Source organism: Aspergillus oryzae, chromosome 1 (genome assembly GCF_000184455.2).
Source record: "Aspergillus oryzae RIB40 DNA, chromosome 1".
Classification (NCBI taxonomy): Eukaryota; Fungi; Ascomycota; class Eurotiomycetes; order Eurotiales; family Aspergillaceae; genus Aspergillus; species Aspergillus oryzae.
The window spans coordinates 4,519,784-4,538,224 of record NC_036435.1 but is presented as its reverse complement, the minus strand read 5'-3'; the positions used below and the strand labels follow the sequence as shown (position 1 = coordinate 4,538,224).

Genomic DNA, 18,441 nt, shown 5'->3' with positions numbered 1-18,441 from the left:
GTATAAGAGCAAAGATAGCGACGATCGAAGACCTGACTTGTCATTGTACAGCTGCGATCATTTCGTGCGGCTGCGAGTGGAGGCACCTGATCCGTGACAAGACATTGGTTGGGCCTGAGAGCCTCAGGTATCATTCATTCCATGAATAAGCAGTGCCTTAGTCATCTTTCATTGGGCATCACGAGGGAAAACCGGCGATCAGTTGTTAACCTAAATGCGATGGGACGCTACAGCGTTGGAGCAATGAATATAGATTGCCTAAAATCCTATGGTTGAATTTTGGCTGGTGCGTTTATACAGCAGCTATCAATCCTTTCACTTCGATAAATACTTTGTGTGGTGATTTTATACCCATCCCTTTTATGTACCCGAATCATGTAAACCCACTTGTGATATATATTTATTTCCCGGGAAAGTCCGCAGTACTATCAACAACACTGATTGCAAGGGGAGTGTTTGCTGGTCAGATGAAGGGAACCATTCGTGTGATGTCTCTCAATTTCTGACAAGGCTTCTGAGAATTAGTATCGCCGATGTTGGAATCCTATATCTAGTGCCTAATTTCTTTCTTTTCTAGAAAAAAATAATAAAATAAAAATAAATATAAAAGAAATAATACCTATCATAACCCCGAGTTGTGGGTACTACTATCACATTGGACGAATTAGCCCTACCGGGGACAATTACGTAGTAAAGATATTTATAAGTGTGGAAACCTATATCTCTTAAATGATATTGGGCCGTATGTGGATAACAAGAGGTAGAATCGAATGAGTGATTAAAATAAGTTTGCCAATGATGGATGGACGAACAATCCGTAAACAGAAACCAAATCGTCAAGTGGTAGAGAAAACAGAAAGAGACAGCTATTCTTGGAGAGCACAGAATTTATTCCATGCCACATCAAAACGGTATGGGGAAGAGATCAAATCAATTGAGATATATCGCTCCGTACTCTCGCGTATTGTACTCCTTATATATTTACTACCAAGCAGACAATTGAGCAAGGAAAGGCCGGAGGTATACTCGAAATGTCGAGAGGATCGACAGAACAACACAGCTGAAGGGATTTCAATAAATCTCGGCCGACTGCCTTGATTAGGAAAGCAAGCTAGATCACTAAATCTGCTTCGAGAAAAACCGTTAAAATGGTTTGACTATAGACTTTCTTTACCTGAATAGCATGGTTCGGCCTCCTATTACTGGATCATATCATTGCTCAATCATTATGAATGGAGTTTAGAAAAAGAAATTAGGGGCAAGGGAGGGTACGTGGTGCAGCCCAAAAATGAGTGGCTTAGGCAGGATAGACGGGATCCGTGGAATTTGTCCCACATCATAAAGATATATGGATCGGTACTGACCATGACTCGTTCGGAATAATATCTCAAGGGAATGGAAGCTCGGCAGAGCTAGGTATTGGTTGTTATGGATACCTTTCAGGTACGGAGTGCCTACTGTACGCGATCATGTTGAAGCCCATAGGGCACCACTGAAATTGATGACGACAGCGGGCGTTCTCTTTCACATTTTAAACCATCTGCACTCCCTCCTGTACCCCATGCTTAGCGTTAAGTGGGTAACTGTGCACTGATTGGTGAAACGAGCCAGCTTGGAATGGGATGTTCAAGAGGGAATTCGAGAGGTTGGCCCCAACAATATCACTTGAACACCAGCACTGCGACCTGGATCGGATGACAGTATCTATGACAGGTAGTCTGATTGCTTCATACCCATCACCTCTCCCGAAAGTTATTGTCGGTGTGGCAAAAGATAGGTCTATGCATTGAAATTGAGCCTGTAAAAGTACTATTACTCAGCATCGATACACAACCGTACAGGATATTCCCAGTACAAGCAAGCTATTGAATAATACAAGGAATACATGTTATGAAATACCAACGTTGGATGATTTTAAAAACCGACTAACCATTTATTGATTGCTGTACCCGAGTCTCTGGATTCGGGGAGCGCCACATAATCATAAACGATGACCCTTGACGTCTTGCAACCCGGGGAAATGAAAGCCTTTCCCTTTTACCTTATGAAATTATGTTTTTTTCTTTTTTCTTTTACCTTTTCTTCTAGCCGCCTTCCACGCTACACTGTACCTTTTCTATGATCCTTCGACACGATTGCGCTCTTTCCAACCTTTGCCTAATATATATTACAGATATGACATTGAGTCAATATGTATATTATACTGGAGATGTTAATTTCCCTTGAAATAGATATGAAAGCGTAAAAGAATAACGGTGATGGATGCATACCACGATTCAAGTCCCGCCTAACAAACCCTATGGTGGCCTTGCGGGAAGTTGTCGGTTGCTAACCTCTCCACCTTCATGCCAACCATTATTAATAATATATAATATTACGAAGTGCTCCGTATTTTTGTAAAGGTGTTAGTACCAAGTGCGTGGAATAATCGATTATAAGCACGGGGCCGTGTCTTCCCTTGATACACGTTCAAAAAAATCTGCTTCGACATGTACATTGTTCCTTAGGCTGGGACATAAGGTGACGGGAGGGTTGGAAGAGCTTTTTCATGTATAGCAGGGCAAAAATGAGGAGGATAAGGATAGGAAGAACAGATTGGGAGGAAAAAGGTCAAATGGAATACAAACTCTCCCTATCTACCCTTGAGAGTTATATGGATCAGTTCGAAGATGAATGGGGCATCAAAAGGTATTATTGTTATGCTACTAGAAGTTCTTAATATCTCCTATACCCACGACAATATTACGATACAGTATGTACATACTTGCATACCACACTGTACTCTGTACCTAGTAGTACGTAGGTATACTTACACAATTTACCAAGTAAGCAGGTAGTAAGTAGTATTAGGTATAGTGAGATTTGATTCATTGCAGGAGAGGAAGTATTTATTTTACTTTATTTTTATTTTTATTTTTTTTTCTCTTGTTAAAAAAAATCGACTATTAGATGCGTACATACGGAGTACGTTCTAAACCTCTCCCCTCTTAGATAGTATTCAGGTGACCTGAGATTGTCACCATTGGTAACTGGGTAGGCTCTCTTTGACTTCCCTCTTCATAGCGGACTATTCTACTTCCCTTCCGGGTTCGATTTTGGCCCATTCATTTCCTCTCTTCTCTAGCACACATTCACTTCCCTGACCGGTCATGTTCTTACTGGTGTACAATAGTGTTTGTCTCTCTTGTTGAACCCCCGCCCTAGAATTTCTCTTCTAATATTGCTATTATTGTCATTTTTCTTGTTGTTTCAGTTGCTTTTCCCTAGTCTCCAGCCCCTCTACCCTTTCGAACGTTCCAGGGCCTGGGAAGCCTCATACAGTACCGCGGTTTTGCAAGAACCCGTCAGGGCTTGGCTACGTCATAGGTTGGACTCCCCCGGGAGACGGACCATTTCCACACCCTTCAGCACAAATCGACGATCCGCTGGGTCAAACAGCAGAACCTGCTCCAGTGTTTTTAGGAAAGGTTAGATCAGTCGAACCTTCCTCTCAATCCAGTACCTACCTCACCACCACCGTTATACACCGCTTTAGTCAACTTCCTTGAGCCACTCTTTTTTTTCTGTTTTCGATTTTTCTTTCCTTTTTTTTTTTTTTTTTTTTTTTTTTTTTTTTTTTTTTTTCTAACCCTTTTTCCCTTTCTTACACATCATTCCCTCTTGTCCCTCTCTCTGTTCTTATTTCCCCAGAATTTGTTCTTTCACCGGTCGAGGTATACCCTATGAGTTTTTGATTTTCTATTTTCTAAGGCCCACCCCTTTTTGCCCTTTTTCTTTCCGTGCGTTTAACGAACTTCACTTTTCCCTTCTCCGCGTCTTTCCTACGCTCTTTCGTGTTCCCTTCTTCTCCTCACCCTGGTCTAATTTCGTCCTTTTACTCCCCGGTCTTTCCTTCATCTGATCCGCGGACCGTTTCGTCCGAGAGATGAGTGCCTCATTTGGCTCCTGTGGAGTTGGATTCGCCCAGGAGAATTGATTATCTGACCGGCGGTGGAGGGTGTATAGGATGGGGGAAGTTCATAGTATGAGGACAACTCCGCTTCCATCGCCGGCCGAGGCCCCTTCGCCTGTCGCCGCACCTCATCCTCACCTTCGTGGCTCCCCCCAGTCAACATCCGACCTGGTTTCTAGTAGAAACGTTGGATGCACAGCGGACGGAAACGTGCCCATAGAAAATAACATATGGAAGGCTAACTCTCAATCACCTTCTGCTTTACATGAACAGACTGCGACCCCGTATTGTGCCTCGCCACCTACGAAGAAGGAGAATTCAGACTCGGGAAAAGGGCCCCAAGAGGATCAAGGACGAAGCCTGCAAACCCTCAAGGAATTACGGAGACAGATGGAGGAGTTGCTTGTATATCAACAGATGCAACAATCCCAGACCCAGAACGCCTCAGCCACTCGGGAACCTACCTCGTCGCAAGCAGACCACGTCTCCTCGAGTTACGAATCGTCGAGGAAAAGGCGCATTTCAAATGTATCTTCCCCCAGGATCGCACCGCTCCCAACAGACGCCATGCCTTCAGCTTCCTACTCCGACTCGACTGGTTCTGGAGGCACGATACGAGCCGCTGATTTAACGCCCGAGAATATACCTGGACAAACCCCATCGTACCCTTTCCCCAGAATGCAGCATCAGTCGGCTCCAAGGTCGACGCAAGATCCTACGCACAGCCATAACCCATTCAAGCTGACGCTTCCAGCTGAAAGGCTCAAAGTCCACAAGACGTCATCACAACCGGCAGACGAAAGACAGCCTACCTCTATGAAGACTCCTACATCCCATAGCGTTTTCCTTCCGCCTCAGTACAAACCAGTGGCCGAGGACCCGACTTATTCTACCCCTAATTTGTATGATCTTACGTTGCAGCTTAATGCCGATCCTGGTCTTGATGCATGGTGGGCCAACGTTGTACATATCTTACAGGAGAACTATGGTGCTGAGAGAGCATCGCTAGCCATACCTGGAGATGCGACGGATCTTGAAAACGTGCCGTGGGGCCAGAAGGCAGTTTTCGATCGGAATTTAGAAGGATATGAACGGGAAACTATACAGAACCAGCAGTCCCAGAACGAGGCAACTGGAACGAGCGAGGGGTCTACCAAAGGGGTTGCCAACCCGGAAAAAAGGAAAGGAGAGTCTACTACGGAGAGCTTGGCGAACGGATCGGGGGCTGCCAAACTTCTAAAACGACCCTCACTTCTGGCACGGCATTCGTTTGCAGGGTTTGGTAAGGAGCGGAAATTATCAACATGGCAAGACTCGGAAACCTTACCGCAAGAGCACAAGGCGAAGAACGAGAGCAAGCGCGTACAAATATCTAACGAAAACCCAGATGTTACCGGAACAGCGCAGAGCCAGGCCTCGGCTACAACCTACCAGGGGCACACTGTGCCCTTTACGCAGTCCTTTGACCCGATTAGTCCTACCCAATATAATCATCGACAGGTCGTCTTCCCCACATCCAGACCCTTGGAAGTTGAAACAGATCCGCTTATAAAGAGGACCGGTGTTGTGAAATTGTTTGGGCGTACAGGGCCTGTCGTTTTAACCAGGGAGTATTCAGAGAATACTGCAGCAAAGCAATCTGATGGTGACGTCCAAACGCCAGAGGACGTGGTGCAAGTCACTCCTACGGCAGAGCCTGTCCGGCCGTCGAACAAGGAGCATGCAATCCGGTCCAGATCTGTCTCTAACCCCGCTGCATCGGGTTTGCATGCGCCAAGAGTCCCTCTAATGGAGTTCTACGACGAATATGAACAAATTCCTCCGTCTCCCTGGTCACAGTCTCCTGCTCCTTCTCCAGCGCCCCGTGCACATGCAGAGCAGAATCCCTTCTTTTCTAGCCACACCGTTGATGAAGGTGCATTCGCGAAACATCCTCCGCAACATGATTACTCGAATTTGAACCCTCTAGAAGCTATTGGTGTCGACCTAGCGAAGTCTGTAATTCACATACCTCTTTTGCATGCTGGCCGCTCGAAGCCAACTCCTCCGTCCACTTTGAGATTTCCGGTGGCTGTCATCTCAATATTGTCGCCTATTATACCTTATCCTGCGAATTTGCGACAGTCACTCGCTTGTCTTATCCCACATCTAACAACTTCATTCTGCTTAGCCCAGCACTACAGTCAGCTCGAGCGGCAATTTGCGTCCCGTCTCGAAGCACCACGCTACGGGCATCTTCTTGGCCTGGGGGGAACATTCTCAGACGAAAGCAGTGAGTTGGAACTGGTAGCTGGCCTCAGTGGACATGTCAATTATACTATAGCCGATGACGGTTCCCTGGAGGCTCGTGCTAGCCTATCTAGTCCCGACGAAAGATCAAACTCGGCCAAACCTAGTCCATCTGGAATTGGTACTCCTGGTCTTGACCTGGGTAGTATCGGAGCAGAAGTTCCCTCTGTCCTGGGCGAATCGCCTGGATTTCCTACTAAACTTGGGGCTGATGCCGTGGACAGCTACTTCAATGTCCAACAGCTTAAGGGCCTCCGCGATGCGTTGACTCATCATCGGAATCGACTGTCAAAGCCTCGACAAAACGCCACCACTTCTACACCCACTTCTCCCGGGAGATTGTTGGGGAAGCTCCCAACGGACGAAGATGGCACTACGGCTCAAGACCCAACTGCAGCTCAGGCGTCTCCATCCCAGGAATTCCGCGCACCGCCAGTCATATCCCCCACGCAAAGCTCGTCTCGCCACCCTTCAGCAAATTCTTTTTACGCCCAACTGCCACGCGAGTTACCACGTCCGTTCACCGATACCGTAGCACAGTTGATGCTAAACTCCGTTCCACTGCATATATTTCTTGCGAAGCCTCAAAGCGGCGAAGTCATTTGGACGAATTCCAAATTTGACGCATACAGAAGGAGCCAACCTCAGGAGCAAAAATTAAGGGACCCTTGGCAAAATATCCACAGTAGCGAACGCGAGCATGTGTCACAAGAGTGGGCAAACGCGTTACGGACGGGATCACAATTCACTGAACGAGTGCGCGTGAAGCGTTTCAACGATGAGTCCGCGTACCGTTGGTTCATCTTCCGAGCCAACCCCCTACTATCTTCCACAGGCGAGGTACTATATTGGATTGGGTCTTTTCTTGATATCCATGAGCAACATATTGCAGAGCTCAAAGCAGCTCAGGAGAGAGAGAAGTTTGCGATCGATGCCAAGTACAGAGCGTTTTCGAACTCCATCCCGCAGATTGTGTTTGAAGCCACTGAGTTTCGTGGTCTTATATTTGTAAACGAACAATGGCATTTGTATACAGGCCAGAAACTTGAAGAAGCGCTCAACTTTGGATTTGCGAAACATCTTCATCCCGACGACTTGGAGAAATGTGGCGTACTTTCTGTATATCTCTCTGAGTCGCAAAAGGAGAACACAGTTTCTGGATTAGACACGACCCTCCAAGAACGTCACCTTGCCAATGGGGTTACACCTGCACTAGAAGAACTCGTGAGACGTGGTGTGGCTTCTGTCCAGAAGGATGAGAATGGACGTGTCTTCTATTCTACGGAGATTCGCCTTCGCTCCAAGGGAGCAGACTTTAGGTGGCACCTTGTTCGCTTGGTGCGGGTCGAGACGAGCAGTTTCGGTAGCGGAGAGGCTTCGTGGTACGGAACCTGTACCGATATTAACGACCGCAAGAACTTGGAGCGGGAGCTTAACAAGGCAATGCAACAACTGAACAACCAAATGGAATCGAAGACTAAGTTCTTCAGCAACATGTCCCATGAAATTCGGACACCGTTGAATGGAATACTCGGTACCATTCCTTTCATCTTGGATACCCACCTCGACACGGATCAGAGGCGAATGCTGGATACAATTCAGAACAGCTCCACTAACCTCCGGGAATTGGTTGATAATATTCTAGATGTTTCCAGGGTTGAAGCAGGGAAAATGTCGCTAGTTAACTCCTGGTTCCATGTGCGGTCGGTGATTGAAGATGTGATTGACACTGTTTCTTCCAGAGCCATCGACAAGGGCCTCGAAATTAACTATCTAATGGACGTCGATGTTCCTCCAATGGTCATTGGTGACAGGTTCAGGATTCGCCAGGTCTTGATAAACCTTGTTGGCAATGCAGTCAAATTCACCTCTCAAGGTGAAATCCACATACGCTGCTCCATCAATCATGGCACAGCGACTCTTTCCAAGGAGACTGAGTTGCTCTTGAACTTTGACGTTGTTGATACAGGGAAGGGTTTCAGCGCAAGAGATGCCGAGCGTCTCATGCAACGGTTCAGCCAATTAGGACAAAACGGCTCCCAACAACATGCTGGTAGCGGCCTTGGGCTATTTTTATCCAAGCAACTCGTTGAAATGCATGGCGGCAGATTGACCCCCAGCAGTAAAGAAGGTCAAGGCGCCAAGTTTTCGTTTTACGTGAAGGTTGACGCACCTCCGCCACCGTCGCCTGACGAACCGCGCCTAGTTCGACAATCGTCTAGCATGTCCGAGGGTCTTGGAATACAATCCAAGCCTAGTTCCCTGCAGAAGATGCTTTTTTCGTCGAGGGATTCTATAGATTCAAAGGGGCCAGATACCTCCGACATCTCATCAGTACTTGACTCGCCGCTTTCCCAGCCCCCGAGCAGCTCTGACCCTTCGGCTCGCTTTACTTCAAATAGCTTCTCAGAGCGTTCTTCAGTTTCTTCAGCTCTACCGACCCCTGAACTTCATGCCGTGGATCCACTCACCAAGGTTGACACTGCAAAGCTCATCAATACGGATGTTTCGTCGCAGGCGCGGCCGACTACTACGGCTTCTTCGAGCAGCGATACCATTCGTCCTGTAGCCCGGCCGTCCTCTTCAACCTCTCGGGAGCTGTCTTTGTCGACTACATCAGCACCTGTAGATGCAGGCTCAGATGCCCCGGTCTCGCAGGATCCTTACTCAATTCTCATTCTATGTCCCTTGGATAATACGCGCAAAGCTATCAAGCAGCATATTGAACAGGTGGTACCTCATGAGATACCTTTTTCAATCATATCCCTACCTGATGTCGAGGATTGGAAGGATTCGATGAATGACGAGTCTAGTGCTAAGATCACGCACCTGGTACTGAATCTACCCAGCGTGGAAGACGTCCAGGACGTAATTCAATATGTTCTTGACTGCGATTCAGCGTCCGCGCCAACTCTTGTGATTATTTCCGACCTATACCAGAAACGACAGATCAATTCAAAGATCAAGGAACTGTCTGCTAGCGGTGGGCGTGTTTATACCGTGCCAAAGCCGGTCAAGCCTTCGGCATTCTCGGCCATCTTTGACCCCGATAATAGGCGAGATCTCAGCAAGGATAGAAATCAGGACATGGCCCGAGAGATCAACAATAATTTCAAGACCATGTCTAAGATGGTGAAGGAGGTTATCGGGAACAAAGGATACCGGATCTTGCTCGTTGAAGACGATGAAACAAACCGTATGGTACGTTCGTCCTTTGATTCTCTCCCGGAGTTTTTAAACCGTTTTCGCCCGCGCTAACGCAACATAGGTTATGTTGAAATATCTGGACAAGATTAAGGTCATGGCCGAAACCGCGTCAAATGGTCAAGAGTGCACGGAAATGGTATTCTCTAAGGAGCCGGGATACTACTCCCTTATAATCGTAAGTTGCACAGACTGCTACTTTCCCCGTGTTGTTGGTCTCTTGTGATTAACATCTTTCGCAGTGTGATATTCAAATGCCAATGAAAAACGGATACGAAACTTGTCGTGATATTCGTGGCTGGGAACTAAAGAATCATTACCCTCAAATACCCATTATGGCTCTGTCCGCCAATGCAATGACAGACCAAATTGAAGACGCTGCACGCGCTGGCTTCAACGACTATGTCACAAAACCCATCAAACATAACGAACTGGGCAAGATGATGATGGGACTACTCGATCCTAGCCGACCTCTCCTTCTACTTCGAGACCGTCTCAGGAGGGATAATCACCGCGAGGATTAAGGTGGCCCCTGTATTCCTGCAGTTATCTTGTGCGGTCAACGGAGGGTCTGTTCCAGGCGCTTGCTTGTTGGCCTGGTTTAGCCTCCAGCTAACGCGCCAAATGGCTCCTGGCTGCTATGGTCGTGTCCTGATGTACCTGCTACTCGTTCTACTTTTTCTCAATTTTGGGCTGGGGTTTTGGCTTGGTACAAGCCGTCGGACGGAAAGGCGTCTTTGGATGTTTTCGAGTCGTGAATTTTGGTTTTCGAGTCTATTTCATTGTCCGCTTCTCTTTTTTCAACCGCGGGTTTTCACTACGCATCTGCATTGAGCATTCAGGTTTGATTGATACCTTTCAGCATTACGGGGGTCGGAATTACAGGTTTGTTGTTCTTTGGACCATCGACCTCGTTCGTGGCGTGGCGTCTGTTATCGGATTCGTTGAGCAATTCTCAATCGTCTTTACTTCACTTCTTCTTTTCAAACCTCCAATATCTGGCTTTTGTTTCTTACTTTTCTTATTTTCTCTTCCCGATACCATATTATGAGCATGATATTTAACTTCTGGAATTGTATTTGCAGATAACAGAGCGTTCCCCACCCCTACGTTTATCTACCCTTTCCCGTTGTTTTCTGTTCCTTTGCCTTCTTAGTAGATAATTCACTCACGGATTGAGATACCTGTTCTAGCATGGGCTGAGGGCCGTTTGGATATGAAAGGGAATTGTCGCTTTGCTTCGGGACTTGGATAGTCATTGGTCAGGTGGCAGCATATATATGATATACTTTAATTGCATTATATCAGAGATTCTCTTTTTCTGTTTCTAAGCTTGGTGAAATCCAGTAGCGTGTGACCTGGCCAAGGCCAAGAGGATCACACCACCTACATGTATATTTTAAGTTCAATCTCTGATTGATCCAGATATGCATATCTGGGAGTATCCGCCAGTAGACCTATCAGTATCTACTATCTACACAGGTGTACAAAATGATACATGTCAGATGAGCTGCGCCCTGCACTGCTGTTAGTTAGTTCGATAGTCCTTTGCTTTCTGGACGTCATCTTCATGTGGCCGATGAATTGTATGGCGAGAGAATTAAAAAGCTAAAAAAGGAAAAAGGGAATTCGGCAGTGAGTAACGTATCTATTCCTTGTCTGTGTAACTGCGCAAAGTTCAGGTGACAGACAAACAATTCAAAAGATAAACGAGAATGAGCCTATTGACTGCTTTGGAGCGGTTGATAGTACAGAATACGGTGATGTAATCGTCCCATTATTGTCGGAAAATCGTCTTCATGGGCGATAGTTCCAAGATTGTCGGCTTGCTGAGCTATGTGTTCCATGTCAGGTGCCTTCTTCAGACTCTCTTTTTCTTGTACGACCTGGAGTCGATAAGCTGTTCAGGATTAGGTGAATCTGCGATGTTGTTAATGTTGTCTTCCCGAATTGGGAATAAGGAGAATGATGCGGCTGATCAGGACAATGTTGGCATATGACGACACATGCGAGCAGGGGGAACAGAAATGAACGAAGTAGAGGTGATCTGCATGATAGTAGGAAGAAGAATAAAACAAGACCTAAGGAACGAAGCGAAAGATAACCTTAGTGACCTGAATTTGACGGCCTAGCGAGTAAGGAGCTAAATGATGACACGAGGAGAGGCGATGTTCTCCCACAAGCGACTGAGGGCCAGATCAATGATGGTGGAAGCATCAATCGAGGGGTCCAAAGACGGATGACGACACGGCGGCTTCTTGAGCGACTCAGAGCGAACGTTTCCCCAGGCTTTCACGTTAGGCATAAGCATGGATGGTCGGTCCACAGACCTTCAAGAGGACCTATTGTTGAATAGTCCGGTTCCAATCTTGTTGGGTTCTAGAAAGGCCAAAACGGGCCAAGGAAGGCGACCAAGAAACCGAGATTGGGCCTCAAGCCCAATGGGCCAAAAAGCCGGTTGGCTGATGAGAAACCATTGAACGAGTTGTAATTTTAGTGGCGGTGAGCGAAGGGAAGCAAACGAGCGATAGGCGAAAACCCCACATTCGCTGCATCCCACGAACATCTTTGGAGGGTCGAGTTGGGTGATCATTGGAAACCACCGGGTACCGTATTGAGTTCTTAGTGAGCAAAACAATGTACCTTTTTTCTCCTCACTGGTTTAGACCCTAGCACAGAACGGTTGGTCGTTGGGCACAATCGACGCTACGGGAGAAGGCCCATAGTTCGACACGATTAGAGACCCTAACCCACGATGCATCGCCCACGATTAGACCAAGGCAAACCGTCAGCTTTGCTGCACGGACGGATGTCGAGCATCTTGCATCAGCCTAGTGATGCAAGCCAGAGAGGGCTGGTGAGACTGTCTCGCTGTTTCTTGGTGGTTATGGCAAGACTTTCCTCGTTGATGATGTAGTCTCTGAATATCGGCTCCATGTGATCCAGTCTTGACGAACACAAATATGAAAGTAGGCAATTATAAATTTTTTTTCCATTTTCCGTCTAAGAAAGAAAAAGCGAAAGAGAAAGAAGGCACAGAGAGCGGAGATCATGGGAGAGAAAATGGGGAAGAGGAATCTCAAGCAAATTGACCCAATCAACGGCTTATTGAGGGTACGTTGGGTCGCTGCGTCACACTGCCATCCGGTCGGGCTGCTCTGGAGGTCGAAAGCTCTGTCTGTTCCTGCTTCATTCCACTTGCGTAAGTTCTGGATCTTCATTGTGCTCGGACAGATTGGCAACGGGTCGAGGACAGCGGCCTAACTGGTAAGGCAACAACGGCAGAGCCATGACGAGACTTGCATTAGAGCCACGGGAAATCGGAGGCCAGTAAGACCGTCGGACGACCTGATGGATGTCACCATAAAAGAAGTATGACTGGTGCTTTCTTCTGCCGGATTTCACCAGGTTATGGAGGAATAAGTGCCAAGCCGTTCGGATTAGTCTGTCAGCATGGTCGTTTGTGAGATGATCTTCATCCTTTTTTTTTTTTCCCTTTTAACTTTCTTTTTTTTTTTTTTTTTTTCTTTTAATACCGTCCACTCCCGGGGCACAGAAGGCCACACCTCTTGGAAAATAAATTAATAAAAGCGTCAAGTTGCCCCGTTCTCTTAAGATCCTGGGCCTGATATTTCCCAAAGCTCCATTAGCTCAGCTTAGTTATTTCTTCCCTGTCACCTTGCTGGTGTGTTGTGCTCAATCTAGTTCACGGTCCACTCCGGCCCGTTTGTTCTGGAGCTTCCCACGTTTGGCGGCGTTTAGTGCGCTTGTCGCCGTTTAGCTGCCGATTTGCTTTATTGCTTCAGAGATTTTCGCAGGGGCGATAAAGGCCACGGGCAGACCGTTCTCAGTGATGGTTTCAGTTCTGTCCCCGGGCCCTCATTGCTTCTCGTCGTATGTTCAGCGGCACGAGTAAAAAATCATGTTCGTCACACCGTCCTCAATGCCTTTTAGGTATCATTCCATGTCGTACCATGCCACTTCGGTAATCTTAAGTTCCTGAGTTGAAGCCATCGCGGCTTTCCGAAATACGTGATCGATCTCGAGTGAACTCCCTGCTTCCGTTTCTGTTTCTTCTTTTTTCCTTTTCGTTTTTTCTTCGTGAGCACACAATGATGTCTAATGCCATGATGATAACTCTATGGCAATCCGTAACCAAATTCCTGTGGCTTCATTAGTGTCTGCTTTCTCCGGGCAGGTTCCTGTCACTGGCAAATTTTCAGGGGTGTTCCCAAGGCCACTTCGTTAAAAAAGAAAAACAAAAAAAAAAAAAAAAAAAAAAGAAAGAAAGAAAGAAAGAAAGAAAAAGAAAAAAAATGTCACGCACACACGCAATCGGAACGAACGAATGCCGCGAATCTCACCTTTGGCCCCTTACTATCCCGACCTCACATGCTCAACCGTTTGGTACCAAATAGGATACCACTGGAACCTGTCACGATAAGGACTTCGACAATCACCATGCAAACGAAAACTAGCAGCAAAAAAAGTTGCTAAGGTATCGAAAGGAGTCACTGTTGGCCGACAACGGCTATAGGGTAAGTCGCAACTAGTTAACTCCGTAGCCATGCACCTTTTTTTTTTTTTTTTTTCACAATCTCCCTGCTTTTGAATAAAGCCCTGGGTCTCAGCATCCATGTTGCCCAGCCACCCAGCCTCCTAATATTAGTGACACCCGGTATGGTCGATCACAGTGAAAAAAAGAGTAGGGGAGTAAGACTCAGGAAAACCACTCGGAGTTGGGAGTTTCACAAAGAAGGATTTGAGATGGGTAAAAAACGATTTCCCAGAGGGAATGTGAGAAGAGAAAAATTATCACTGCAGAAAAAGAAAAAGAATGGGTAGTGTGAAAGACAGCACGCAAGTAATTCCGCTCACCCGCCAAGGTAGACTAGTCGTGATATCGCAACACAATCCCGCCCAGCTCCTCCCTTTTTGTATATTATAACTGTCCCTCATCTTCCAATTGACATCGGAGAATGGAAACTGGTCCCAAAAATTGACTAAATGCCCAAATATCGCCACGGGAGCCGCCACGGGAGCGCGGAAGAGAGTCCGAGTGGAGAGGGACTTGCGAGGGCTGGACCAGTCTCCGGCCATCTATATTGCTTCCTTAAGTTTTGGTCTTCCCACCAGAGCGGGGTCAATTCGGGAGCAGGAGCGAATGGGCTGTCAGAAATCGAGAGATGAGCGGAATTGGGGGGTTCGGATTGGAGAGAACTGGGGGGTCTTAGGAGAGTGAGGCCTGATGGGAGGGAAAAAAGGCTTCCGGGATGGTCCAATGCCCAATGAATGACTCGTACCCCCTCGCCCTAGACAGGTCATGGCCTTCATGAAAGACTTCTCCGCCGGATGGAAGACTCTCCGGCGAGGGATATATAAAGCCTCATCTTTTCAGTCACCTTTCTTTCCTCTCCTTCTTCCTTTCTTAACTTTCCCAGCCCTGCTCTTCTTATTACCTCCTCGTCTTGACAAGATTGTTCCACTTTGATCCTACACCATTCGGTGGAAGTCAAACATATTTTATACTCACATACTTCCTTTGAGTGAGGAGCTTGCCTCTTCTGCCTACCTTACAGCCTGGTCCATCAACCATTGTCGTCTTGCATATCCTACCGACTTCGACTCTTCGAGCAATACATCTTATCACAATGGCGACTCAACACTATCAAGCTCCCCCCCTTCCTATCAATGTTCCCTCCAAGGCGCCGGCACCTGTCAATCTGTATCCTATCAGCCGTGTTTCAGGATCCCCACCAGATGTATCTGATACCAGCACGACGGCGGGTAGTCGCACATCCGCCGGCTTCAGCTACGGGTCTGGGAGTATCAGCGGCGATTACGAGTCGAGTTCTGCATCGTACTCTGGAGTCGATGTTGTCGATGTCTTGAGTGACCGCATGCAGAACGTGTTTGACCCCACGCCATTGGATAAAGGGCTGGCAAGACAGGCACAGGCGTGAGTAGCTACCGATAGCCTAACGAACGGAGGCCGCTCGTGACTCTGTTTGTTAAGCAGGGTCAATGCTTCCAGAGATTGGAGAGTAGAGTATGTGTGCTAATGGGTAATGAAACCAGTTCCGGACAGCTGAATGCCAAACAACGTGAACTCCTTGAATTGCAAGCTCTCGCCCAGCGACGACTGCAAGGTGTACGTGCCAACTTCTCTGACGGCATCAAAGTAGCCCGGGAGACTAAGAGGGACCTGGAATGGACACAAAAACGAGTGAGGTGAGTTCTAACGCCTTTTCCACATCATTGAGCCCATGTATCCTGCTTTGATGAGACTCCGCTCCGCCGAGTGGAGGTCCGCTCTCCGCTGGTGGTTTTGTTCTTGGCAACACTGGCGCCTGACTAGCAGTGGCGCGAGATGTTGCGAGGCTGAATGTACGTTGCTGAGTTTGTTTGCGAAATACTGATGTGGCTTTCAAACTTAGTGCGTTGAAGGCAAAAGCTGAGGCTGTGCATCCCGACGAATACCGACGGGCGACGAAGAAGTATACTTATGACGACGATTACTGAACTTGTTGCAGGGGACAGTCGGTCATGTCCACCTTTTGTTTACTTTCTTCTTCGTTCTTGGCTATTGGGGGGATAATTTGTTTTAATGCGGTAACGACTTTCCGCGAAAATTGCTTCCAGAACTTGGGTCAGGTTTGTTTGCTTATTTCGTCATCGAGCTGTTTGGGAACCGTGAGCTTTATGGGATGGTATATATGGGGTCTTTCTCGCTTTCACAATGTTGTATATTTGGCGTTGTTTAACCGGTAGTGATATATTTGATGGAATGCACTCGGGGTTTTTCTTGAAATTTGAGTCGCTGTCGTTAACCTCACGGAGGAAATTAGGGAGCCCGCTCCCTCCTCCGATCCACGTGCGCCTAGGATCCCAAACTCATGAAGATGGTCACATCACAAGATCACCCCCAACCCCGGTCATGTGAGTCCACTTGTGCGGGCGCCTGTAGGGGACTGTGACACGGCCCCCTGGCACATTGCTGGTTGCATACCAGGGGTGGGAATACGTGCTCGCAAGGCAGCGGCGGCTCATATGAATGACAGGCTGAGATTGCAGAAATCCCATGACGAATTACTAACCTCACATCCTTCCCTAGATGGTGTCTCGGTTGCGCTGTTGGTCGTCGGCAGACTGCCTACCTCCCACTGTTCCGCCGACCCACTCCGCCAGCGGACATCTTGTCCGCCTTCGTCCGCTCCACCCTCCGGTTTAGTTCGGTTTCTCTTGCCGCTTTTGCGGGTCTGCGTGCAGCTCGAAGGAGCCAATGCCAGCGCTGGGTCTAGTACATTTTAGGGCCTTTGGGCAGCGAACCCCTGCGCCACACGTGGAATGTGTCCCCTGGGGGTTGGGCCGTTAATTTAAGCTCTTCTGGATGCATAGATGTAACATGATCGTGCTGTAGCTTATCTGCACCCCTGCTGTAAGAGGTATAGTTGGAGACACCGCGGTAATCAGCGGGTAGTAGTTAGTTGTATACAACAAGTAGTTCGCAGGGGTTCAAACTTCGTGTTCCGTACTAACTCGAAGAGGGTAACACCTTCCCTATGTAAGTGAAAGTATCTCAATTGAGGAGGGTACGTTGTAGTCACGGCTGGCTGTTGTGTGGGTGTGTGGGTGTGTTAAGAAAAAACCATGCAGGTAGGATGTTCTGAACAAGAAGAGAAATAGGGTTCATACCTTAGCCGTCAGGCTCCAATCAAATCAGCGTATCCAAAGATTGATTAAAGAATATCGTGCGTACCCCTGACGACGCACCCCGGGCAATCAGAACACGGATATTGTTCACGATAACAGAATAAAAGGATGAAAAGGAAGAGAAGAAGATGGATACAGAGAGGGGTCATTCCATAAGGACCTCTTACTTTGCTTTTATTTTACTAGTGTGAGCAGTAATTCGCGATCTTGCATCAACAGTGTTTCAGAATGGGGCAAAGGCTAGGTTCCCAGTTTTGGATGTCAGGAGAAAGTCCACCACAGCTAGTCCCCCTCAAAAAATCATAAGCGAAGTAAAATCTTAGGCTGGCAAATTCTTTGGCATTGCCGGAGAATTTCAAGGTTTTATCGTAAATATGTAGAAACAAGTGCAGGCACTGTGTCGCATTAAAATGAGTGCCCTATCTGCCCAACCACGCGTGCTCTACTACTGATGATCAGTAATCTCCACAAGGAGGGTGTACGTTCCATTCTCAGGTAGCGGCATCTGTTGCAAGAACCACGCAGTTCAATCCTTGTATAAGTTACTCCTCAATATGATATTCCCTCCAGCAACGATGAAACGAGAGTAACTCGAGTGGCCCCAAACTAAGCAGGCACAGACACGATTGCGTTATAGAACCTGAGTCTGATGCCTCAATTAGCTTTGAATCTACTCAAGTCTTGCGATGTGCAACAAGTAAAGAAGCAACAGGGACGCGTGGCTGCAAGAGAAGGACTGACCAAAAGCGCGTAGTGAATTCCATCTTCACAGATGGGAGATCCTTCCAGGGATCCTCAATGAAGCAAGGCTGAAAGTATATAACACACATTGACTCCGAATCTTCAATGCCATTTGACAATTCAGTTAGGTCGTGGTCGGAGAGATGAGTTCCGTTCGGCGCTGTATACCCTCCTTGGTTAACAAGTTCCGAGCTCGGGGCCTGATGCTCCGTTAAGACGGGGGCGTCAAGTTCCACGTTGCGATACTTGTTTCGGTTTCCGGGCGCCCAATCTTCCAGGAGACTGTGTTCCTGCTGGGAGAACTGTTTCTTAAGGATGCGCTTTGGCGTGTAACGGGAAGGCATGGCGACGGTTTCGGTTACCTTAAGCCTTGTCTTGTCAGAGCTATAGTCTTGTCTTGTGTGGCAAGATGATGTTGACTTTAGACGGGTTTACGGTAAAAGAGAGGAATGTGTGGCTCGTTCGTTTGTTTGGGTGATGTTTGAGCTCCAGCTGATGGCGAGTGAATGTATGGAACACCATTACGCGGGAACACAGTAAGA

The 18,441-nt window shown here is 47.4% G+C and overlaps 3 protein-coding genes across 3 annotated transcripts; 2 read left to right on the top strand and 1 right to left on the bottom strand.

The window, feature by feature from the left end:
- Positions 1 to 4,024: 4,024 nt before the first annotated feature.
- Positions 4,025 to 9,969, top strand: pkhB (putative sensor histidine kinase/response regulator; the record flags this gene model as incomplete). Its single annotated transcript, XM_001817697.3, has 3 exons — positions 4,025 to 9,442; positions 9,510 to 9,623; positions 9,688 to 9,969. The coding sequence occupies 3 exons, from the start codon at positions 4,025 to 4,027 to the stop codon at positions 9,967 to 9,969; spliced, it is 5,814 nt and encodes a 1,937-aa protein (XP_001817749.3).
- A 5,127-nt stretch (positions 9,970 to 15,096) lies between these two features.
- AO090005000716 (KxDL motif-containing protein) lies at positions 15,097 to 15,967 on the top strand (the record flags this gene model as incomplete). The annotated part of the gene is made up of 3 exons (XM_001817698.3): positions 15,097 to 15,404; positions 15,524 to 15,676; positions 15,883 to 15,967. The coding sequence occupies 3 exons, from the start codon at positions 15,097 to 15,099 to the stop codon at positions 15,965 to 15,967; spliced, it is 546 nt and encodes a 181-aa protein (XP_001817750.1).
- Positions 15,968 to 17,832: 1,865 nt separating this feature from the next.
- AO090005000717 (uncharacterized protein) lies at positions 17,833 to 18,243 on the bottom strand (the record flags this gene model as incomplete). The annotated part of the gene is made up of 1 exon (XM_001817699.3): positions 17,833 to 18,243. The coding sequence occupies one exon, from the start codon at positions 18,241 to 18,243 to the stop codon at positions 17,833 to 17,835; it is 411 nt and encodes a 136-aa protein (XP_001817751.3).
- Positions 18,244 to 18,441: the final 198 nt, after the last annotated feature.